The sequence below is a fragment of the Bidens hawaiensis genome, unplaced genomic scaffold (genome assembly GCF_021521415.1).
Source record: "Bidens hawaiensis isolate Kalapana, Puna unplaced genomic scaffold, B.hawaiensis_p1.1 tig00026279_1, whole genome shotgun sequence".
NCBI lineage: Eukaryota > Viridiplantae > Streptophyta > Magnoliopsida > Asterales > Asteraceae > Bidens > Bidens hawaiensis.
The window spans coordinates 28,305-53,905 of NW_027505067.1; the positions used below are offsets into that span (position 1 = coordinate 28,305).

At 34.6% G+C, this 25,601-nt stretch overlaps 4 protein-coding genes and 1 pseudogene across 4 annotated transcripts; 4 read left to right on the forward strand and 1 right to left on the reverse strand.

Moving 5' to 3' along the window:
- Nucleotides 1–774: 774 nt before the first annotated feature.
- On the forward strand, nucleotides 775–3,382 carry LOC143610429 (uncharacterized). The gene is made up of 3 exons (XM_077084913.1): nucleotides 775–1,168; nucleotides 2,273–2,608; nucleotides 3,064–3,382. The coding sequence occupies exons 1-3, from the start codon at nucleotides 964–966 to the stop codon at nucleotides 3,162–3,164; spliced, it is 642 nt and encodes a 213-aa protein (XP_076941028.1). The 5' UTR covers nucleotides 775–963; the 3' UTR covers nucleotides 3,165–3,382.
- A 1,939-nt stretch (nucleotides 3,383–5,321) lies between these two features.
- On the forward strand, nucleotides 5,322–8,314 carry LOC143610432 (mitochondrial zinc maintenance protein 1, mitochondrial-like). The gene is made up of 3 exons (XM_077084916.1): nucleotides 5,322–5,334; nucleotides 5,677–5,943; nucleotides 8,150–8,314. The coding sequence occupies exons 2-3, from the start codon at nucleotides 5,691–5,693 to the stop codon at nucleotides 8,224–8,226; spliced, it is 330 nt and encodes a 109-aa protein (XP_076941031.1). The 5' UTR covers nucleotides 5,322–5,334; nucleotides 5,677–5,690; the 3' UTR covers nucleotides 8,227–8,314.
- A 175-nt stretch (nucleotides 8,315–8,489) lies between these two features.
- On the forward strand, nucleotides 8,490–9,414 carry LOC143610435 (pectinesterase inhibitor 6 pseudogene; annotated as a pseudogene).
- Nucleotides 9,415–12,974: 3,560 nt separating this feature from the next.
- Nucleotides 12,975–14,615, forward strand: LOC143610424 (large ribosomal subunit protein eL22z-like). Its single transcript, XM_077084908.1, has 2 exons — nucleotides 12,975–13,209; nucleotides 14,418–14,615. Exons 1-2 carry the CDS (start codon nucleotides 12,983–12,985, stop codon nucleotides 14,560–14,562), a joined length of 372 nt encoding a protein of 123 aa, XP_076941023.1. The 5' UTR covers nucleotides 12,975–12,982; the 3' UTR covers nucleotides 14,563–14,615.
- A 1,495-nt stretch (nucleotides 14,616–16,110) lies between these two features.
- LOC143610420 (blue-light photoreceptor PHR2-like) lies at nucleotides 16,111–19,453 on the reverse strand. Its single transcript, XM_077084905.1, has 4 exons — nucleotides 18,361–19,453; nucleotides 17,314–17,540; nucleotides 16,308–16,394; nucleotides 16,111–16,171 (listed from the first exon to the last, which is right to left on the reverse strand). Exons 1-4 carry the CDS (start codon nucleotides 19,309–19,311, stop codon nucleotides 16,111–16,113), a joined length of 1,326 nt encoding a protein of 441 aa, XP_076941020.1. The 5' UTR covers nucleotides 19,312–19,453.
- Between the last annotated feature and the right edge of the window lie 6,148 nt (nucleotides 19,454–25,601).

Genomic DNA, 25,601 nt, shown 5'->3' on the forward strand with positions numbered 1-25,601 from the left:
AAATGATCCATTAGAATAAAGAGAGGATGATTTTGGCCCAAAACTAGGTATCTTTTCAAAAATGACCCACCCAAATCTCACAAAGGCGATCCATTTGGCTTTGTGCTGATGATTTTCGTTACCCACTAATATTATGCCACATGTAATTTGTTTTGACCCCACCCGTTAAATTTCAAAGCAAATTCACCGGATCTCTGAGATTTGATATCAAAACCGTCTCCTTGAAAATCATCTTCCCCGCGATGTTTCAACTTGTTTTTATCTCCCCCGTGAGTTTTGAAAAGGTTTGAATATCCAATTCCACTCATTACCGATTCACCACCACCAATGGTGAATGAATTTGGATATTCAAACTTTTTCAAAACTCACGAAAGAGATGAAAACAAGATGAAATATCACGGAAGAGATGATTTTCAAGGATACGGTTTTGATATCAAATCTCAAGAATGTGATGGATTTGCTTTGAAATTTAACGGATGTGGTCAAATAAATTACGCATGGTATAATATTAATGGGTAATGATGACAAATGCATCATTTTGGGAAAATCACTTCTCTCTACTTCTAGTCTAATGGATCATTTTGGGAATTTTATGGACATTTATTATTTATACAATTATGCCATATACATTATACAATACACAAGATTTTTATTCAGAAGATAACAAACAAATCCCACTTGTCACCATCCTCTCAATTCCTTCAATACCCCCAATTCCAAACCCTAATTCCACAATCAATCAATCCACCAATGTCACCGAAACCCATCGGCAGCTCACGCCACGCAATCGAATCCTGCATCTTCAAGCTCCACAGCTGGAAGCCCTTCAATCTCCACACATCATTCACCAAACCCCTAGACAAATCCGACACCATTAACACCACCAATCCGACGTCGTGTAAGCCTCACAAACGCCCGTGTTTATCCGACCGAGCGACGTCGTTTTCGATTGAGAATCTCGACATGTCGAGACTCTCATTGTTTGATGATGACGTTGGTGGTGGTGGCGGTGGGGGTTCGAGATCGTCGGTTAAGTCGAGGCGTGATCGGATGCATTGGATGGCGAGGAAGAGGCGGAGGCGTGGGTCGAGGTCGGTTTCGGGACGGAGTAGTGATCAGAGTGGGACGAGGAGGCGGTGTTGCTCGGTTGGTGCGTCGAATGCGTATGGTAATTCGGATTGACTTGTTGACCAATGTGGATCGAAATTCGTAATGTTATTAAAGAATAAAGACGTTTGTTTGAGTTTATTATGATCGTCGGTTTTAGAACCTCATTGGTTTTTAGGGGCGAAGTGAGCAATGGGGTCTGAGGGCAGCTAGAGGTGAAACGATACGAGCCCGAGCTTGTTAAGGCTTTTGCTTGGCTCGTTTTAACGTTGAGTGCTTGAGCTTTGCTTGTTTAAAGTTTTATCTATAGAGCTTGAGCTTGGATCGCGAGTAATTTTTTAAGCTCGGGCTCGGCTCATTTCAGCGTTAGAGGGCTTGGGGTCGAGCTCGAGCTTGGGTCGTTTAAAGTTTTATTTCTATGGCTCAAGCTCGGCTCGTTAGTTTCAGGCTCAGGCTCAGGCTCGGCTTGCTTATTATCTACTAATTTACTAGTTATTTAGTTTATATGTTTTTGTAACTATTTATGTATATATATATTTATAATTATGATTATTTATATATTTATATAATATGTATCGCCTAGTTATGTTGATCATAATCTTTTATAGAATAAAAGATATTATATAATCATGTTAAATAAAATTATAAATAAAAAGCTCATTTAGGCAGCGAGCCGGATCAAGCTCAATATGTGAAGCTTGGGGTCGACCTCGTTTATTAAATGAGCCTTGATAAAAGCTCGAGCTTGTTTAGGCTTGGCTCGATTTGAGTTTTTAACAAGTCGATCTCGAGTAGCACACGAGCGGCTTGGCTCGTTTACACCCCTAGTGGCAGCGCCTCTGACAACAGGTTCCAGGGGGGCAATTCATTTCTTCATTAAAATTCGTTAGAATTTCGATTTCCGGATTTGTCACACGTAAAATTCGTAATTTAATCTGCATTTCAACTTGTTAACCACGAAAGGCGGTTTCTGGCCCTTACCTGCAAATACGATTTCTTGTTCATGTGGTCGAACTCTCTGGTTCTCATAACTCACACAAATAAACATACTTGATTCTTGTCAAATTTCCGAGTTTTATCCGATTGAAAATTTCAGGAAGTGTATTTCAATATGAAAGTGTTTCATGGCTCTCAGATTACCTTATAGATTACGAATCTCCAACAGGTACTTGTTCCGATTTCATGATGGCGACTAATGCTGGTACGGATTCGAGTGGCGAGTTGTTTGTGAATGGTGGAGGTGCAGGGGATGTGAATTGGGCGTCGGATGCCAGTGAAGTTGCCGGTAGGAGTTTGAGGAGAGAGAATACTGATAGGGAGAATTTGAATAGTGTAATCGGATTGCATCATCATCATTATGGGAATTTGGATAATCAAGGGAATGAATCAGGGTATGGAAGTGAACCTGGTTATCGAGGGGATGCTGAGTTCGGGTATGGTGACGAGTTTGATGAAGAGGAGGATGATACACGACCGTTGTTTTGGGGCAACAAGTTTGGAGGTAAATTCATAAATTCTCGATCATATGATTTTCCACATTTTAGGACTATTAGCAACACAACTCATGTTCAAGATCCATGTAATGTGACAATCTAAATGCCATATCATTGTTTTCTCTAGATTTAACTTTTAAGATATGAACTTTGTCATAGACTTGGGAATTATATCATTATATATTCACAATACTTGAACTTTATCTAACATTATGTGACTTATGTCTGCAAGAACTTATTAAGTTAGTCATAAACATTTTTACAACATTAAAAGTTTACATAAAACCGCTAAAAAATGATGATTGGGTTGTGACGAGTCACTCACCTTCATACAATTCATCTGTTGCTTGATTTTATTATTGTTGCAATTTTTGTACTTTTTTGTTTATGCTGCAAGCACAAGAAGCTTATAAGGCTGTTTTCCACATTTTTTCTGATTATTTTTTGATTTTTTTAAAATCAGATGCAGTAAATATGGAAAGAATAGGTGAGAATACATTGCAAAAAACTCATCACAGGTGTCGACGCAAGAAACATGAGCTTAGAATGATTGACGCTGTTTGAGATGCGGGCTTTTAATATCAGCTACATCTCTGCATATGGAGTGTTATAGTTATATCAGGCTTTATTACATCAATATATGACTTACTTTTACCTTTTTGTTATTGTATACGAGAAAGAATATTCTGTCTCTCTATTGTATGCAAGCAGCATTCTGTAGCAGGTAAAAATGATGATGTGGCACACCGCCACGTCATCAAATATTTTGCTACAGAAGGTGAGTTACAATAGTGAAAAACTGGAAGAAAGATCCAAGTTTTTGCGTATACGATAACAAAAAGGTGAAAGTAAGTTACTTTTTGATGTGATTAATTTCTGTTATGACTTATCAAGTGAAGGTTAACTCTTATTATCTATGCGATAAGCGAACTGTTAGTATTGAGGTAGAAAAGTTTTCTGATATTCGCCAAGTACCGCTCTCAGGTTCGTCCATTTTTGTGACTGTTATTATATTTTACTGATTGGTCAGGTTTGGTGATTTTTGTTTTAAGAGTGATTTGACATTCCTGTTTGTATGTACAATTTGATGAATATTTCTAATTTATTGGTCAAATGATGGTATTGTTGACCTACCTGTATTCAAGTCGGTATAATATATGATTGTTCCTTGTTTGTTGTTTGTATGTGCATGTGGTGTAAACAAGCTGATCAACCCGTGAGCTATTCAAGATGGGCTCGTAAGTTTATTGATTTTCCAAGTCGGTCTCCCATAATTGGTAATTAACATCGTCAAACTACTTTGATTTAATCTGTTTAATTAGTTTGAATTGAACGTGAACGAACTTATCAGCACACCGATTTTAAGTTCCTAACTATTTTTAGGAGATTATGTAAAAATAATGTCATTAAATATGTAATAAATAATAAATAAACTTAGGAAGGAGATACATGTAAATTAGTAAATGCCCCGCTAATAAAGATCATTTCTAATAAGATAGTTCAAGTGTATGGGTGCAAATGAGCCGACTTGCGAGCTATTTGAGATTGGGTAAATTAAAAACTTGAAATGAGCCGAGCTTTATCGGGCTCGAACCTAAGTCCAAAATAAAGCTCGTTTAATTATCGAGTCTGAGCTTGAGTCTTGTATGGAGAGATCATTTAGGTTTGTCGAGCCTGAACAAACCTAGCGGTTTTTAGAAGTTCTAACTCTTTTGAACTTCTATGTGTTAGTTACACACTGCAAACCGTACTCGAGCCGAGTTTTGTCTCACTAAAGCATAACGCACGAACTCGACTTGATCTTAGTCTTGATAAGATTTCTTTCAAAATAATTAAAAATGTATATCAATTACTTAATAAATAATAAACATGTCAAGCTTATGCTAGGCTTTAAAAAACGACTCACAACAATTACAGTAACACTGATCATTATTTTGGCGTCAAGGGCACTTGGAATTTCATCTCTGGAGCTCAAGTTTTAGAAAAAGAGCTGGATATGCTCCGAGCTCGAGCCTTGTCAAGGTTGGGCAGGCTCGTTTACACCCCTACTTATTTTACAGAATTTACCCTCATCTTATTAATAATGGCTTGTATTACCCCTAAACTTCACTTAAGACCAAAAGCTAATCGACATCATAACTTTAAATTCATCGTCGGCGTGATAACTGATAACAGGGCAACTGAATTTCCGGTTTCGGTTCGGTTTTCCATTTTTTAAAAACCGATTGATGGTGATGAAGATTGAGACTATACTTTGAAGATGAACAGGCCGATGAAAGAATATTGGAACTAAACTTTTAGTGTTTTTTTATTAAGATATTTGTTGATTTAAACTCTACTGCTCTAACAAATTTGTATTCGTATGGTTCCACGTAACACGCGCCTATTTTTGTTTTTTGTATTTAATAAATTTATGGTACTCTAATACGCTATCACAAGCTTAAAATCATCATCTTCATTTCTAAATTTTTTTACAATGTCTACAGAAAATTGACCCCCCCAACTATAACCGAACCGAAAATAGAACGTTTGTATATAAAACAAACTGATGACTTCGGTTTCGGTTTCGCCTAATAATCGAGCCGAACCGTACTCAGTCCTACTAGTCGAGGTTGGGCGGCTCGTTTACACCTCTACTTATTTCACAAACTTTACCCTCACCTTATTAAGCTTGATTATAGAGTAACATTTGAATTATCGGCAGCTTGATTACAGAATAATAGAACAACCGCCCAACAGAAATCACGAATTGAGCCCAATTCGAGTTTGAGCGGGTTTGAACTCAAGCACGAAATTGAATGAGCCAGCTCAGCTAGGCTCGAGCTCGATTTTAAAGTTAAACGAGCTTAAAATCAAACCAACGAGACGAGCCGAGCTTGAACCAAGTTTGACTCGGTTACAAAAATGAGTCACCTCAGCTCAATTCAAATCAGATTGTTTTAACTAATTTTCTTCGAGCTTTGATCAAGTGCCCTATTAGTAGAATAATATTATCAAAGGCAAAAGCTAATCGGCATCATAACTTTTGAATTCATCGGCGGCTTGATTACAGAATCACATACCATACCAACCGTCTAACAGAAATCAACGATGGCAGCAAGAGGCTTATCCGGCGAAAGTTTATCGGCGTACAGTACGCTTCTCAGAGCCACTCGTAAATCGTTCGCCGGAGACACCGTGATGCTCAACGGCTCAGCCGCGGAGGTGAGGAAGAAGTTCGAGGAGAATCGGCACGTGACGTCGGAACCGGAGGTTTGGAAGCTTCTAGATGAGGCACGTGAGGCGGCTGATTTCATATCTAATATGATTGTTCAGGCGAAGCTCAATTCACGCGGCGGTTACGGTATTATTATTATTATTTTTAGTATTATTATGCAGTTTGTTTGTTATTATGTTTTGTATAAGTTTTATGAATATGTTATGATTTATACAGTATCTGGTTCGGTTTATGATCTCGATTTGCTGATTATTGTGTGTGGTTTAGTTAGAAGGTTTCATGATCAAGCCGGAAGTGATTAGTGCCCTAATTTGCAGTGTTAGGAGCTTTAATATTGTAGCTTTGCTTATTTCAGTTAGAACTGTATATGTTATGAGTTACTGATTTACAAAGCATCTGGTTGTGTGCAGTTTAGATAGAAGGTTTCATGATTAATCCTGAAGTCATTAGATCTGTATATGTTATGAATTATTGATTTACACAGCATCTGGTTCAAAAATTTTTTTATCTCGATTTACTAATAGTTGTGTGTGGTTTAGTTAGACGGGTTTATGATTGATGTGAAAGTGATTAGTGCCCAAATTGCAATGTTAAGAGCTTTATTTTTTTAGTTTTGCTTATTTCGGTTAGATATGTATATGTTATGAATTACTGTTTACTGATTTACACACTACACAGCATCTGGTTCATTTTTTGATCTCGATTTACTAATTGCTGTGTGCTGTTTAGTTAGAAGGTTTCATGATTCATCTTGAGGTGATTAGTGCCTAAATTGTAATGTTAAGAGCTTTAATATTGTAGGTTTACTTATTTCAGTTAGATCTGTATATGTTATGAGTTACTGATTTACAAAGCATCGGTTCGTTCGTTCATTTCGATTCACTAATTGTTGTGTGCGGTTTAGTTAGAAGGTTTCATGATCAATCCTGAAGTCGTTAGATCTGTATAAGCTATGAGTTATTGATTTACACAACATCTGGTTCAATTTTGATCTCGATTTACTAATCGTTGTGTGTGGATTAGTTAGATGGTTTCATGATTGATATGGAAATGATTTGCCTAAATTGCAGTTTTAGGAGCTTTAATATTGTAGATTTACTTATTTCGGTTAGATATGTATATGTAATGAATCACTGATTTACACATCATATGGTTCATCTTGTTTTTATTTCGATTCACTAATCGTTGTGTGCGGTTTAGTTGGAAGGTTTCATGATTGATGTGGAGACGATTAGTGCCTAAATTGCAATGTCAAGAGCTTTAGTATTGTTGGTTTTGTTATTTCAGTTAGATCTGTATATGTTATGAATTACTGATTTACACAGCATCTGGTTCATTTTTTGATCTTGATTCACTAATTGTTGTGTGTGGTTTATGTTGGGTACGTAAATGATTAGTGATTTAGTGCCTAAGTTGTAATGTTAAGAGCTTCAATATTGTAGGTTTACTTATTTAGTTAGATCTGTATTCTAAATGATTTGATTAGGTATTCAACCAATGAACGCTTCTAGTAAGATTATTAAATTTTAATTCCACTTCTAATTGAAAGCAGTGGTTTTCTAGGGTTTGTAATTGAGACTAATGAATGATCATGCTTCAGTTGAACCTAAAGATGTCATGTTGAATGCCTATATATGAGTCATTCAAATGATACTATTGCAGTGTGTCTGTATTTCATTGTTCCTGCACTATACAAAAAAAAACACACAATTTTTGCTAAAGGTCATAAGTTTATTAAGCATCTTGTTCTAGTTTATGTGGCCAAATTTAATTAATAAGGTTTGATGACGCCGAATTATGATTTCAATTTTCCCGCTATAGTTCCCATGGTCATAAGTTGTCTCGAGTCTGATACTGGCTGTGCTAGACTAAGTAGTTAGTTATATACTTGCATTCTCTTAACAAATACTTACTCTTGGTTGACTTTTTTCTTTTAATTCTTTGCAACCACTACACTGAATTGGTTTTGATTTAAAATTTTCAAATGAACAAAAATCTTTAAATTTTAAAATATTGTGGGCCCCCAGACCCTACTTATAGCTTTGCTGTCGGTGGGATTTTACTGGGCATGATTGATTGATTGATTTTAAAATATTGTGGGCAATTCACATTTCACAGTTGTGAGATACAATGTTCTTTTTATGATATGGGTTGGTAACTTGGTATGATATTTATTTTGAAAGCATGTGTCAAGCATGATGGTTATAAAAGCTTCATATTAGACAATTTGGTACTTATGCTATATAATTTGAAAATTCATACTATCATTTCTGCATCAATGTTCCAAACTAATCATCTTGTTTCATAACATAACTCTCGTTTGTTTCTGCAGATGTAAAGCCAAGCAAAGACCACGCAGGCGCAACACTCGAAGTCCCTTCTGAAGAACTTCTAAAAAAACCCGCTTGATGAAAAACTTTGTGACAAAATCATCATCGTTTTGAGATTTTTATTTCTGAACTTAATATAACTTTATTTCGAGTCGCTTCATCTTAATTCATAAGATCATTTCACTTGAAATAAGTTTTGCCGTTTTTATTATTTATTGTCAGTTTGGACTATCGTTGTACTGTTGTAGACACGTATTGTATTTACTGCTTTGCATATATCACCTTTCTTGTGAACAAATCTTTCTGCTATCTGCACTTTTTTGTGCTTCCTTCAGTATAAGGCAAGACAAATATCCTAGAAAACTTTAGAAATTCATGGTGGGGCCCGCCTCGTTTTCACATGATCATCTAGACATCATTTATTTCAGATTACCCTCCCACTTACCACTCTCTATTACCCTCATCCTCTTCTTGTTTCTCAACACTTTCCACATCATACAAATGTAACAGACCGCTTCCTTTTTGCATAATATATACTAACATGTCCATCCTTCAACTTCATATAGCTACATAGGTCACAGAGTAAAGCTTTAAATAATTCTTTAATTTCCAATTTTTCATCTTTATAATGGCGTGCACTCACGTTATGCTTGTAACATTCATGTTATTATCATGGCTAACCGCACCGTCATGTTCATGGGGATCTAGAGTGGGGAACGCCTTTGTCAAAGACGCTTGTAGTGTTACAACACATCAAGATCTTTGCGTCCACTCTCTTTCTTCATTCTCAAGCACGGCCAAACGGGACCCAACTAAGTGGGCCTGTGCCGGTGTCTCGGTCACAATAGGCGCAACCAAGAACACGACTCGTTACCTAATAGCCCTAAGGAACAAGAATTCCATGAAGGGACGAAACCGCTTTGCGGTTCTTGATTGTTTGGAAGAATTTGGAGATGCGTTGGATAACCTTCACAAAGCATTAGGGGTGCTAAGACATATTAACGGCGAGTTGTTTGATACGCAAATGGAGGATGTAACTACTTGGGTTAGTAGTGCACTTACTGATGAAGACACTTGTTTAGACGGGTTTGAAGGGCAAAAAGGGAAAGAAATAAAGAAGTTATCAAATAAGGTTACAAAAGTGAGTTATTTTACTAGTAATGCTCTTGCTCTTGTTACTAAACTTGCTGCAGCTGGTCCATAGCACAATACCCATTTGACCGTTATGCCCCTTACGACAAACCTACCTTTTCCACTTTACCCTCTTTAAGACAGTAAATAAATTGTTGGCTTTGTAGCAACTAAGTTTCATAATTAGATTGTATGGTTAAGGTTACAAAGCTTTTGTAAAACATATAATCCAACTGTTTAATGTCTTCTTCTTTGTTTTTTTCTTTCTTATATGTGGTATCAACGTCATAGGTCGCTTTGTATAAAATGTTTTGTTGGTGTTTGTGTTTCTGTTTTCTAGCGTGTAATAAGTTGCTTTCACAATAGGCAATTCGAGATTGCTTGTGTAAGGATTGAAATCCCATCCAGCTTTTGGCTTGGTAAAACCCGCCCTCACGTACAGGGAACTTTCAGCATGGTAAAAACGGATTGGATAGAAAAAGCGTCATGTGGTTAAAAAGATTTCGAGTCAAATTATATTTTCCGGTTGACTTGTTAGTTCATAAACTAAAAGAATTTGGTTATTCAATCTATCACCTTGGCACTAATCCTGCACGTAAATGCTAATTTATTCTATAATTTGTTGAAATATATATATTGAAATACATCCAAAATTGAAGAATTAAAAGCAAAAACAAGTTACCTCGTGAACAAGTTATTATGTTTTTTTATTCACTAGACTAATGTAGAACACATTCTTCATAATCACATGAACTATGTGGTTGCTATCAAGTAACTTGCAAGCACTATACACTTGGGACCATTAAAATTTATTAATTAAAAGAGTTATTAATTAATCGATAAATTAATAATTATTAATTTATATATTAATTAATATTTTATTAATTTATAGTAGAATGTTCTGACTCACCCAGAAGAAAATATAGTTGCACAGTTGACTGATGAAGAAATTATTGAAAGCGTTATTGGAATTAATAAAGATGATATCGATGAAGAAGATGATGAAAGTTCTACAATAGAGCCTCCTTTGCGAAACAAAGCTATTAAAGCGGCAATAACATTGAACAATTTCTTGTTGAGCTATGAGAAAACAACACCAGAAGTTCTTACCATGCTAAGGAAAATTAGAGATGAGATTCAAGAGGAAATTGATTTCAACAAAAAACAAAAGACAATTGAGTCATTTTTCAAGAAACCTTCATAAATCATTCATGTAATATGCTATATATAAGGAATTATTAATTTATATTTTATATGGGGTATAAAGAAATTATCAAAAATGCATTATCTTATAATTTTAGCGAATTATTAATTTAGCACTCTATCCCCGAGTCGGGACCGGCAAAAAATATTATTTTAGAGAGTTTATTAAATAATCGAGTATTAATTTATCGAGTTTCTACTATAGTATTAACTATTAAGTATTACACTCCAGTGTCTCCTCATCAAAACTTGTATATACGATTGATATCTTTCCAGTGTGGAGTAAACTGAATGCCGTCGACACAAATAAAGGCGCTGCAAAGTTGAAACACTTCATTCGCTGGTATCGGTGCCCAAAATATATATATATATATATTTGAATGTAAATGCATAAATACATTTTCTCAAGATTTGTATATGTAGACGCGACTCGTTCTATATACACGTTTTAGACTTTTAGCTAATGCTTCGCTACTCCATTTTGTTGAAGTGAAACACAAGGTTGTTTTTTATTTATTTTTTATTTTTTTAATTATGTTTTTATAAAAAGCTACATGCTTTCTAATTAATCATCCTTTTGAATTTATCAAAATTATAAACAGAGTCGACTAATTCTTTATATCACGTTACAAATCGATGTTTTAATCGAAAACTTTTCTTTCTTTTTTTTTAAACAAAATAACCACATTAATATTTGCTATTGGTGGGATTTACTGAGTACGGCGACGAACCACATTGATATCTGCAATAAATCGTTAAAATTTTTTTAACAGACGTGCTTGTTTGTTTATTCTGTTGGTAACTAGAAGTCTTGAATTTCATACGAATTGCACTCATGCTCAATATCCCATATGATAATATACGATCAAAGAGGGCTAGTGGTGCAACTTTATTTCAATATACACACTACACTTTTCTATAAATAAATATCTTTCTTAAAATTTACAACCTAAACGCCCAATAGGATTTCTCCCTAAAGCCATACGAACCAGAACCGACTTGGACTTGGAGGAACCGGAAATACCCGGTCAAAACCCGACCCTACGCTACCCGAAATCCGAAAAAACCAAAAAACCCGGTTAAATACCCAGCTATACCCGGAACCGATTCCTACCCGGTTCCGGTTCCTGAAAAAACCTGGTCTACTTTTACTAAGAGCATGTTTGGGATTGAGTTTGAAAACAACTTATTGGCTTATTGACTTTTTCAAAAAGTCAGGATCTGGTGCTTTTAGAAAACTGCTTTTTGACCATTCGAAAAGCTAAAATAAAAAGAATTTTTGTAATGACCAAACATCTTTTAACTTATTGATTTTTTGAAAATGTCAATAAACCAAGCCAATAAGATGTTTTCAAACTCAATCCAGAACTAACATGCTCTAAAGACTATCTCCAATGCATGAGTTGAACTTTGAAGGATGCCCTTAGTAGTCAATACAAGCCCTTAACCATTGGAGAATCATGACCTTAATTGTTTGAAGCAACAAAGCCCTTCCACAAGGTTTTTGTTGCTTTTTGAAGTTGGGGTGGGTCAAAAGTGAAAAAAATATAGTTTTATTTAAATGTTGTGTGTAATGGATAGGTGTTGAGGTGGAAATTTAAAATAATAAGGATATTTTTAGGGTTGAAGATACAATTGAGGTTTTTAAGTATTTGTAATAATATGATGTAACAGATGACGTGACACATAAGGGCGCTTAAAGGTAGAGGTGCACAAAAAACCCGAACCCGGAATCGGACCCGAAAATAATACCCGGAACCGGTTATTTTAATACCCGGGTTTTTAATACTCGAACCCGTACCTGACCCTACCCATAAGGTACAGATAGGGTATGCATTTCAGTACCAAAACACGTACCCGGACCCGATTTATACCCGGTAATAGCCGAAAACCGGAACCGGTTCCATACCCGGAACCAGGTTTCTCCTATACCCGAAACCGATTTTTTCAAATACCCGATTTATATCCGAAATTACCCAAAAAAATACCCAAAAATACCCCTAAAAAGTGCAACCCCTTAAAAAATCCAATCTATACCTGAAAAAACCTGAATAAACCCCAAAAAACCAGAAAAGATGGTTTATTCAATACCCGGAAATAGGGTATTCAAATACCCGATTTTAGAATACCCGGTTCCATATCAACCTGAACCCGATTCATAGGGTATGGTTTTTAGAGACAATACCCGGACCCAAACCCGACCCGGATATTACCAATACCCGATCATACCCGAACCCAGGTATTTAAAAAACCCGATTTGTGCACCTCTACCTTGCCCAAATAATATTGGGCTGATATTCTTTCCAAAACAAAAGCCCAATTAACAACCAACCCGAAACCCTAAACACACCTTCTCTTTCACCTTATAACATTTCCCTAATCCTAATCTAATCTATCCGCCGTCTTCATAACACACACAGGTAATCCTTTGTACTGTTAATCAAATAATAAGCAAATTGATCGTTAATTGTTGTTATTATTATTAATGTAGAACATTGAAAATGAGTCGAGCAGCAGCCAAGGGCGGGAAGAAGAAGACAACATCGACGTTTGTGATCGACTGCGGGAAGCCGGTGGAGGATAAGATCATGGAGATCGCTTCTCTGGAGAAGTTTCTGCAGGAGAGGATTAAGGTTGGCGGGAAAGCCGGTAACCTCGGTGACTCTGTTACCATCACTCGTGAGAAGAATAAGATCTCCGTCACCGCTGATAACAACTTCTCCAAGAGGTAATTAGTTAAAAGTTATTACATTGTTGGTGTATATAATAGTAATTACATTATGTTAGGGTTTATATTTATATTCAGAATTTATATATACCACTTTAACACTAACAATTCAGTATACTCTTGTACTGTTAACAAATTATCCTTTTGTAACTTGCAATACACTAGTAATTGTAGCAAGTAGGAACCGATTAAGACTCAAAACACCAACATTAAACACTAAAAGTTGAAAATTTTAAAACACTGATATTGGGAATATCGCCGATATTATCTAAACCGATATATCACATGAGGACCAATAACCGAGATTGACTGCATAGCTCTAGGTAGGCTGGTTAAAAGCTTGACTCCAACCTAGCTTAACTAGCTCAAACCTAAAAATAGCTCGAGCTGGATGTGCCTGCTATTTGTATATTAATATATGTAAAGTCTTTTTTTAAGAAAAGATTAGTAATACATATTATTTAATATATTAAGGGTTTGGATCAAACAAATTAAATTAACATGCTAACTGTGTGAATCAAGTAGTGTAATTACACTACTTGATTCGCGCAATCGTGAACTCTCCCTGTATATTAAATACATAGCCAATACACACACACACAGTATAAGTATTATTAATGTAGCTAAAATGATTTAACAAATATTAAGTGAGCCTCGTCTGTGCCGATTTTGAGTTTGAAAACTACTGACGAGACAAGCTGAGGCTTTAGAAATTGAGCTCAAGTCTAGACGAGCTTTGTCTTGGCTGGTTTACACATAGTCACAAAACTTAATTCGATTGTTTTTTTTAGCTCAGAGATATAAACTGTATGCTTAGATTTTAATTGGTAGAATGTGTGTAGATTACTAAGTATTTTAAAAAGAATACTTAATACTACAATCTTGAATTTGTTAATTGTCAACTATTATAAGAGACTATAAGAGATGATTATGATGTTTATGTTTTAGTGTATCATGTCATGAACTCAGTTTTACTGGTGCTTGAATTTTTAAAGATATATATCATATTTTTTTAGTATTAATTGTGTAGAATCCACATAGAGTTTTATAGATTGTTAAGAAACAAAATGAATTTCTAGTCAAATTAAAATAATATTGAATTTGTTATCAGTCTTTTATGATGCCATTGATTGTTAGATATTGGCCATTCAGTTGACAGTATTAACGCTACTTTTGCTATGGTAAATAACGGGTGATATCTGTTTTAGGTACTTGAAATACCTGACAAAGAAATACTTGAAGAAGCACAACGTGCGTGACTGGCTTCGTGTGATCGCGTCCAACAAAGACCGCAATGTTTATGAGCTAAGATACTTCAACATTGCTGAGAACGAGGGCGAGGAGGAAGATTAAGCAAGGTGTTTACTTTGTTTTTGTAGGGTTCTTCTTACATGTGATTCTTGAACCTATATTGGTTTTGGTTTTGCTTCAGATTTCAAAGATACTGTTTGTAGTAAAATTTATGGTCTGTGCTTTTTCAAACTTGTCTTATTACTTCATCTCATTGAGTTAGGTTAACGGATTCATGGATTTTGAGTTGATGCATTGAATTGGGTGCACTCAAGCCACCTGCCCGTAGATTTATGGTTGACATGAACACGACTCATTTACAATTATTAAAGTAAATAATAATGAAATTGATCGCCTTAAAAATGTGAACGTGACTGCTCGTCTATTTTAATTTCAACTTTTATGTATTGATATGATCTGTCCAAATAAGCCATTGAATCCGCAAACTTATTTGGCTACACATGTTCTCGGGTTTGAATTAGAACTAAACTGAATTTGTTTAGCTTAAACTTTTGACTCCAAAAAGTGATGCTGGAACTGATTGAAATACCTCATAAATGTACTGCATGTATGTTGTACGAAACTGATTTTTCACCTGTGGCGTGCCGAATATTTCAAAATCACATGTGCTCAATTTATGCAAAAGCTTTTAGTTTATTGCCAATCCTTGCGTATTTTGCCAGAGCACTTCAACGATCAACAAACGTGCCTACGCAGAAGAGTGCTTTCACTTTTCGCATCGCATTTCATTGGTTTGAGCGTTCGTGACCGCTCTGATGGTTCCATGTCCAGACCCATATCAGAAGAAACTCTATTATGGACTAATGGTTATTTTCCAAACCTGAGCTTAGTTTGATCTTAGCTTGTTTATTATTTATACATATACGTATATAGTTAAATCAAATGAGTACATTACTAGGGGTGCAAACAAGCCGAGCTACTTGAGATCGGCTCGTTAAAAAGCTTGATCGAGCCGAGTTTAATCGAGCCCGAGCTTCACTTATCGAGCTCGAGCCGGCTTGCGAGCCTGCCATTTATATAATTTTTTAAAATATATATTCTTATGTAAAAATAAATAAAAATAACTTAATAATATATATTATTTTATACATAAAATTATAATAGAAAAAATATATAAAAATAATTATAATTATATAAAAAATAATTGATAAATAGTAAACGAGCCGAGCCCGAGCTTAAAAATCTACTCACGAGCCGAGCTCGAGCTTTGAAAATATAGCTCGAACCGAGCCGAGCTCTGTGTAAGTTAACCGAGCCGAGCTCGAGCCTAGTCGAGCTCGGGCTCTGCTCGGCTCTTTTGCAATTGGGTTTGGATGGATCATAACTTATTTTTCTAGCAGTATTGCTACAAGAATTATCAAACTAAGTTTAGTCATTGGTCTTATATCTAACAACCTAAATACATACAAAACAACCCAAATAAAGCAGCATATGGTCTTTTAACATCAATGGTGATGCAACATTGACTTTCAAACCAAACCAAAATTCTACACAACCTCTAGAATAAAAGTCCCAAAGAACATTTGCATGAATATGAATGAATTTTCTGGCGACCGATCACCAAAAAAGACTTTGACACGGCCTCAACTTTCAAGCTGTGACCGGAGCCTTGTTATGTTGTTTCGACGAACTGTATTTCCTTGTGACGAATCTGCATTATCCAATAACATATAGAAATAAGGAACAGCTTCTTTTTTCACCGTAAGGGTAAACTTGTAATTTTTAATCAAAATTATAAAATTACAAAATTTGAATCGAACTTAAAAAAATTAAAAAAACAAACTTGCCTGAAGAAATCCCTCCATAGAAGCTCGTACATCAACCAATTCATCCCGGAATCACCATCTTTTCCATTTGGGCTAGCAGAAATTGTTCTATATGTCACATTTTTGTTAACACAACTCACTATAGAAACAATATATATACGGGGACCACCCAAGTATTCAACTTTATGCATTAACACATCATTCATGTATTGGAACCAATTCATAGGCCCCAAAGTATGTATCTGGTTACATTTATTACAATTTTTGCCAAAAAACACATCCGATGACACCTAAGGGTGTAAACAAGCCAAACCATTCACAAGCTACTCGAGATAAGCTTGCTTAAAGCTCGAATCGAGCCAAGCTTAAACCTCAAAACGAGCCCGAGCTTCACTTATTAAGCTCGAGCCTCCAAATAAGCTTGTTTAATAAAAATATAAACATTTTATTTAATAAACTTAACATATTTAATATATATATATATTCATATAATAATTATTATATTATATACAAAATTATGAAAGAAATAACTCAATTAGATTATGTTATATATAAAATTACGAATGATAAATATATAAAAATATAAAAAAAAATTAATTAAACATATATAAAAATTAATATTATATATCCAATTATGATAGAAATAACTAATATAAAATTTTAGCGAAAATATACATACAAACTAATTATTAAACGATAAGCAAGGCGAGTTCAATCTTGAAAAAACCATTCACAAGCCAAACTCGAGCTTTAGAAATAAAGCTCAAAAAGAACCCCGCCTGACCAGCTTGTTTCGAACTTTTGTAAGTTAAACGAGCCGATCTCGACCTTAGGCGAACTCGGGCTTGGGTGGCTCGTCTAAACCCCTAATAAAACCATACAAATACTTGGTTGACATATAAAGTAGTTTCAATAAATGGGTGGCCTTGATGAAAGAAGTTGAGTACATGGATGGCGTTCACATGCATTATCCTAGCGTATGTATATTGTGGGTGTATAAACAGTATTATAAAAGAACTGGACATACCTAGAAGTAGATTTCTTCAATTCATTAAACACCGCACGAGGAGAAACACACCCCACTGCAAGCCATGGAGAGATTTTACAAGAAAAGTTTGCACCATAAATGCTATCGTTATTTCCATCTTTGGTTTCTTTTGGAGGCTGGCCTTGGCATTCGGTTGCAAATCTTTTAAGCCTGTTTAGTGCTTCGGTTTCACCTCCAATAAGAGGACCGTTGACAACCGGTTTGACCTACATAAAAAGTCTATAATATTAACACTATGCATGTACAGGTACGACTTTTGGGCCCATGTTTTTAACTAAGACCCATAATTCTGAGCCTATTTGGACGTTGTAGAAACCAGTTTGATTTACCTAAAAGTCAACGATATTAACAGAGTTCAAAATCACAAAATGCATTGCTTTCAGGCCAATCATAACCTTAGGTACAAACAAAGAAAACAATCTCATGACTTTAAGAATCATAATTTTAGTTGTAAAAAATATATTTAAAAAATGATTTGACTTATACAAAAGTCAATGATGTAATCACAATAAACACATTTTCAGCTGACTATCGGTTTGAACCAAGACAGAAATCTTCAGTATCCAATAAAGTCAGGCAATTTGGATGTTTTGAAGTAATTATTGCAAATTAAAAAAAAAATATATAAGCAGTCAATTTAGAGAGAACAATAGCTCAAAAATATTCATAAAAACTAAAACTGATAACAACATTTAGTTTCAAGCACTTGAATAAAACAAACATAATTAGCCCGACCCAAAACTATACCAAACCTTCACCACAAATTCACACAATCATACATAATTACACATATATAAAACTAGATGGCCTTATAAACAGAGAACTCGAATGCCTATATGTTTACACCTCATATTAATACCAAAACTAGATTATTAAAAAAAATCTTTATTTGTTCGCAGCCCTAATCTCAACAAACTTGTTCAAATATCGGTCATTCGGTCAACTATCGATCAACAGCAACATGTACAAACTTTTAAACCAAGATCAACACAACATTAACAAAAGGCCATCATTTTGAAACCATACCTGCGTCATATTACTCGCAGGATCAAGACCCAAATCAGCCAAAGACGGAATCTCACCCGGGTCCACATTCCCGCCAGATGGCAACCCCTTCAACCGATCAACAACCTCAATAACATTCCTCACTTTAACACCCTTAACTTTCTCCCTAAACCCGCCGTAATTAGTCGGCATATCCTCCAACTTAAATGGCAAATCATCAACATGATACAATGTACTCCCCCAAAAATACTTAACCTCCACACCTTCATCTTTCAACACACTCTCAATCTTATGCTCACCTTTAACCTCATCATTAGACACCTCTCTATGCATATACACCCCATCAGCCCCAATCTCCTTAACCAATTCAGCCAGCACCTTTTCGGGCTTTCCGACCCGAACAACAAGATCAGACCCCCTAGCCTGCAAATTCCTCCTCAAATCCTTAACCGACTCGATCAAAAACCCCGCCCGATTCGGGCCCGTTTTATCAAACTCTAATCTTGAATTCCCAAACTCACTAACATCAAAACAATAAACCGGTAACACCGAAACCGACTCGTTGTTAGCCGATATCAACGACTCGTTGTCATTAACCCGTAAATCGTTACGGAACCAGACAACCAAGGCTCGGCGAAGAGCCGCAGCATTTGTCGGGTCAGTGGGGAGGTTAGGGTTTATGGATAAAGGGTTTGAAAGAGGGGTTTTGGATACAATTGATTTGGGAATTGAATTGGGTATTGGTGTTGAGGTTTTGGAGAGTGAAAGGTTGAAAATTGATGTGATTTGAGTTGGGAGTTTGATAAATGTGGGGAGTTTGGGGGGGTTTTGGGTGAGAGTTGGTGGTGGGATGAAATGGATGGGTAGGTGTTTAGGGAGTGAGAGTGTGATGGATGTGAATGAGATGATTTGGGTTTGTTGTTCTTGGGTTTGTGGTTGTGGGTTTTGGGAATCTTGGGGTTTGGAAGCCATTGGTGTGGTGTGGTGTGGTGTGGAGTGGAGTGGAGTGGAGGTTGAAGATGAATGAGTGTAAATTTGAAGGATTTGTTAGATCTTGTGGTGTGCTGGCTGTTTTGGTTTGTAGTGAGTTTGGTGGGATAGTGAAGGTGGTAGGTGATAGGAACTAGAAAGTGTACAAAATTTAAATAGTATATTCACATGTTTTTACTTGAAACAAACATTAACCATATATTAATTTGATATATAATAAGTTTTTTTCTTTAAAAGGGGAGAATATATATTATATATTCTGTTCTAGCATGTTCCTGAAAAAGCAAATGAAATAGAAATCACACTGGTTTGATTAATTTATTAAAGGAGGATTCTCAACACAGTCTTCAAGAATTTATATGCCTTGACCGAACCGAAATAAAAAGGCCCGTAGTCTTTAACAAGTAACGAAATAATATAAGCAAAAAAAGTTTTAGGCCTTATGTAAATGGTTTTTTGTTTGGTTTAAACAATTATATTTTTAATGGGCTTACTTGGTTATGATTTAGATTGTGTAAAAAACTTTTTATATAAAAATAAGCATAAAAATGTTTTAAGTGAAACTAGAACCTACAACCTTTTACTTGGGAGACATACCCCTTTGCCACTAGACCAAGCTAGTTATTGTATAATTAGGATAAAACATTAAATATGCATTTTTTTTATAAATATATATATATATATATAAAATTTTGTGCCCGAAAATTAAGTGCCCCAACCGGTCGTCTACTTTGCCATGTGCCCCAGCCGGCCCAGAGTATTCTTGTTATTCTTAACTTATAGAAAACTTATCGTTTATGTGATTTGCTACATGAAATATGATAATATGTAGTGAAAGATAGAAAAAGAGAGAATTAAAAATAATTGTTTTGTGTGTTACTGATTATAATGATTATATAGTTTTTGTAATTCTCTATTTTAGCTTTGAGGTTTTAGGGAACACAAAGTCAAATAACATCATCTGAAATTTAGTCATCATCAAATTCATAAATTAAACAATTGTGATTAAAAAATAAAATCATATGATAAAATCTAGGGGCGTTTAACAAATATAATGTGTAGGCATTTCTTGTTTTCTTAGTTTGGGTTTTTATTTTTATTTATTAATTTTTTTGAATTTATTTTCCTGTTTTGCAGTTGGCATGGGGCAAGTGTCTTCTTGGCCCGCTTTGGTGGTTATTATAAACAACTTGTTGGTCATTCAAAAAAATATGTTAGATTAATGGAAGACGAAAATCTATGGTGAATGAATCAATGTATCAACTTTATTTTTATCTGAGGTCCATCGGTTTGAAAAGACAAGCTACATAGCGAATGTTCAACACTTCAACCTGAGGGTTTTTTTGTTCACTTTTAAACAATCTTGTTAACACATGAAGGTTCAATACAAGGGTGGGGGAAATGGTTCCCATGCATCAACAAACGTAAACCAACGAACATAAATGAACATCAACAAAAAAATGTTCACGAACATAAATGAACGAAGGCATATGTTCATATACGGTTGTTTAACCAAATGAACAAAATGTTTTATTCATGTTCGTTTGTGAAAACCAAACAGACAGAGGGTTCAATATTTAAAGCACTGCAATGAATCCGCAATATATATTAACAATGTTCATCACTATGCAATAAAAACGAAGAATCGATACTACAGATATGAGATAACCATGCCATAATTATCTCAATGAAAATATGAAAGACAAAATCAGATTATGATTGCATATCACCATTCTTATTATTGATTAGTAGAAAAAACTAAAAGTGGAACAGTTTAGTTATCTACATAAAAATAGAATACCAATTATTAAATGTTCCTGAATTAATAAAAAAATGATAAAGAAAAACTATAAAACTGATTGTTGCATTGATCATTGATGCATCCAAACTATTTATTTGCTTTGAAAAAGAGCCTTTTTCGTATATTTTATAAGAAAGCTATAGATTATTGCAGTACCTGTTAGGAAGATTTAAAGCTGCAATCGTTTGAAGGATGGCGGTGGCCTCATGACATTCATAACATCATGTGCAGTTGCCTCCAAATAAGAAAAAAAGGATCAGATATATGTTACACATCTTATTGATCTAAAAATAATCATAAATGTCGTTATTACCTCAAAGTAGGAATTAAAGTTTAAACGCAAAAGGAATCGCCTAAGAAATGGGGGCTCGTTGACTACCAGCGAGCCTGCTGCTTCACAATATAGTGTATAAGGAATTTGATTTCTTGTTATAATCCTGTATAAAATAACAAGAAATAACCAATATACTTATGAATGGGTTATATTTTTTTATCATTAACTGGTCAAAAGTGTAAAATTTTTATAGAAAAGAAACTAGCTAAAAGGAAGCGGGTCAAATAAACCGAAACAATTACAGATTTGGCTTTCAGTGCGATTTTAAATGAAACTGAATTGGTAATTCGATTTTCGGTTTCACAAAATCTAAATTTCAGCTTCAATAACCGAAAATAAACCGAATCTAGTTGTTGTATCCAGTGTTTTAAATACCGGTTCATACCGGCCGGTTGAACAGTAATACCGGGTTTCGCATATTAGGCCGATATTTTGAATCCGGTATTTTTGGGCAGTTTGCTAGAACATCAACCGGCGGTTTTTTCTAAAATATCGGATTAAACCGGTTTAAAGCCTAAGAGATTTTTGATATTTTGTGGCCTATATCTTTTAAAAATTACTTTTAACATAGCGATTAACGTTGAGACGAGTATACTTTTGGATTAGTTTTTAAAAACCGAGTAGTGTTGTATTATTTTTTAATTATGGATTTACTTTTGGATTATATTTATTATGGAATCATATGTTTTTGGGTTATATTTTGAGTTGAAGCTGTAACTATATCAAATAACAAGGTAAACTACATAACCCGGTTGAACCTATTAACCTTTTGAATATATTATAAAGCCACACTTTGAATATGATGTTACAATGGGTATAAATAGAATATACAAGAGCTAAACTTTAGAAATACAATAAATATAAATATACGAAATGCATAACTTATGGAGAGAATTTGTCCATCTTTGACTAGCCATGATTCTAGGGATTGATATGATTATTATTATCCTTGATACGCCTCCGCAAGATGGACGACCATCGGATAAGTCCAGTCTTGGATAAAAGTGGATAATCGCCGTGTTTGAGCAAGAGAAGAAGTTGATGTGAAGATGCAAATGAAAATGAAGTTGATGAGGTAAAAGAAGATATATTTAGCGAGTTTTTTTTGGTGAAGATCAAAGGTAGAGTTAGTCGGAAAGATGATGGTTCCGGCGGCGATAGGATTATAGGTTTTGCAAAACCTAATTGAACAAGAGAGAGCAATAGTTGTATTTGAAGAAATAATATGGTGATAGCCTTCGTTTAAAAAAGCGCGCTTAAGGCGAGGTGAGGCGAGAAACGACCCAAGGCGAACACCTCAACGCTTTTGCCTACCCAAGGCGAAGGCTGTTAAAATAGCGAACGCTTTTTGCGCTTTTTTGCGAGGTGAAAAAGCGAGGAGGCGAAGGCTTTATGCACAAAAAGCGACCAGTTAACCCATTTTTAACTTAACCTTTATAATTAGTCATTTTAGACTTTTCACATCTGACAATAAACTTTTGAAAGTTGAAACACTTTTCACATAAGTGTTCTTTTAGAAACACTTATGAATAATTTGGTACTCGATAACTTGTTTTTATGTTACTTTGATATTTTGGGCGAGTAATGTGGTACTCGAAAAATTGTACTACACTACGTTTGGAATTTTGGGATATATATATGTTGATGTTTCAGACATTTAATATATATTATAATGTGGTTTGTCTATAATATATGGCTTATAAATAATTATATATTTTTTAAAATACGGTCGCCTCGTGTTCAAAGAGCGTTCGCTTTTGCGCTTTTCGTTTTTCGCCTCGGCTGAGGACCTCTTCGCTTTTGTTAGCCTCATGCTTTTTTAATCCAAGGTGATAGCAAGGGATGGTGCTATACTAAAGGAAGAAGAAACGAAGAATTCGTTAGAGATGGTGGGATTATAGTTCCCCAAAAAAATATAGGGTGGTCGGAAAAGAAATTTAGTGGTGATGGACGGTGGTTTTCAGGCTAGTTGGATCAAAAGTTTTCTCGTTGGAGATACGAGCTTTGATACCATATAAACGTTTTGAATATATTATAAAACCACAAATTGTACAATTACAATGAGAAATGTAAATACAATACAATGACTAATATCTAGAGATGCTATTAAATATAAATTATATGCAAGCTAATTGTGTGGAGACAATCACTCCAACATATTGACCAAACATGATTTGCTCTTTCATAATCAATTGATTTGATCACATTCCTTGATATGCTCCCGCAAGATGGACGATTGTAGGATAAGTCCAATCTTGAATAAAAGTGGAAGATATATTATGGTATCTACCTATTCTAATAAAGTAAAATAAATGGGGACACTTGTCATGTTTTGGTTAATTCTCACAAATTTTTTTCCTCCAAAACTAATATACCATAATATATGTAATAAATCAATAATTATTCACTTTCCTTTTACACTATATTTATATAATATCTGTATATTTTTATAAATACAAATATTAACATATTATATATACCTATTCTAATAAAACAAAATGATGACCATTCTAAGGATTGTTTTGGCGCTCAAACCTTTCCCTTCTTCGGAGACGGATCTATTTGATCCGAATCTGGCCCGTAGTTACCTTTGTTTCTTGTCGGGCAATTCAGTCTCAAAAAAACCCTAATCGCTACCTGTTTCAAACGAAAATAGCAAATCAATCTTCCAGGTATGTACATCATCCCCATCTTTTTAAACATGGCACCTATTTTAACATCTATTTCAATTCTATTAGGCTTATTATATGTGTTCTTAGGCAACGAGGATAAAAACGCTAAGCAACGTTTTTGAAATACTATAGCGAAGGTATTTTTCATTAATTTTCAGTTATCTTTGTTAAGTATCTGTTTGTTTATATATCTTATTATAAGAATGTTCTGTAACAGAGGTTATTTATATATTTAGATTTAGATTGTATCAAATATGTATTTGTGGACAAGTTTGATAGGAATGTGAACTCGTATACATGGTGCAATAGGAATCTTATTATAAGAATGTTCTGCAAGCCCCGTTGAATTTTGTGAACTCGTATACATGGTGCAATAAGTATTTTGTTCATGAAAAGGTATACTGGTACTTGCTGTGGATGACACTTCCTCTTTTTTATTTTATTTTGACTTGTCTCAATATGTGCCCTTGTTAACCCTACAGCATGGAGCATGCAAATGGTTGACTTACAAAGCAGTATATTACAAGGTGATACAATATTATTTGTGCATGTGGTGAGTGGCTGCTAATGACAGTTATTACATCATTATCTCTATAGTTATTGGTGATACAATATTATACATATACTGAATCATCTTTTTTCTTTTGTTACAGAAAATGCCTCAACTAATAACCAGAAGTTAATTGTTTTGATCAATTCTACTTTCGCTCAACAGGTATTTATAAAATTATATTTTCTATGTTTGATTTGACTAATTGATTTGTAATTATTTCATTATTGATTTTTAGGCACTACCAAATTCTAACAAATATGTTTAATGAATTGAAGAAATCAATCATTCATTTTTTTATGACTCAACATGGGTTTGAGTTGAAACGGGTATTACTTGTCAACACAAGCTGAGTGATAGTATACTTTGCTCAACGGAAACTTTTATTGATTATTTGGATATAATGATTTAAGATTTTGAATATCACACATTTTCTATGAATTAGGAATCTAGAAAGATTTATGAAATAAAAAAAATACTATTGAGGTTGGAACATTGCACTGGAGCAATTGCCAATCAATTTGAAATATTGGAAGGTTCACTATTCTATTTGTTTATGCACTTCCTAACCTCTTATTTTCGGATTTCTTCTTAACTTACAATTTGGGTTATTCGCAGTTATTTCCAGTGGCAACAGTTTATTATTGATTAGAACCACCAAAAAAGATCTGCCTCATTGGAGCTGAAATGTGATCAATGTGCTAGAATTAACTACCCATTTAGAACCAAATACAACAATCCAACTGTGGTATTAAAAAACTATTAGATTCTTGAATCTTCTTGGGAATAAGTTGCAGAAGAAAATGCCGAAGTATGTTTTCTAATGTATTATTCAATTTTATTAAACTTGAAAATATTATTGTCTATGTTTACCTTTACTCTTTTATGAATGTGAAATCAAAAAAGATTCTTGGT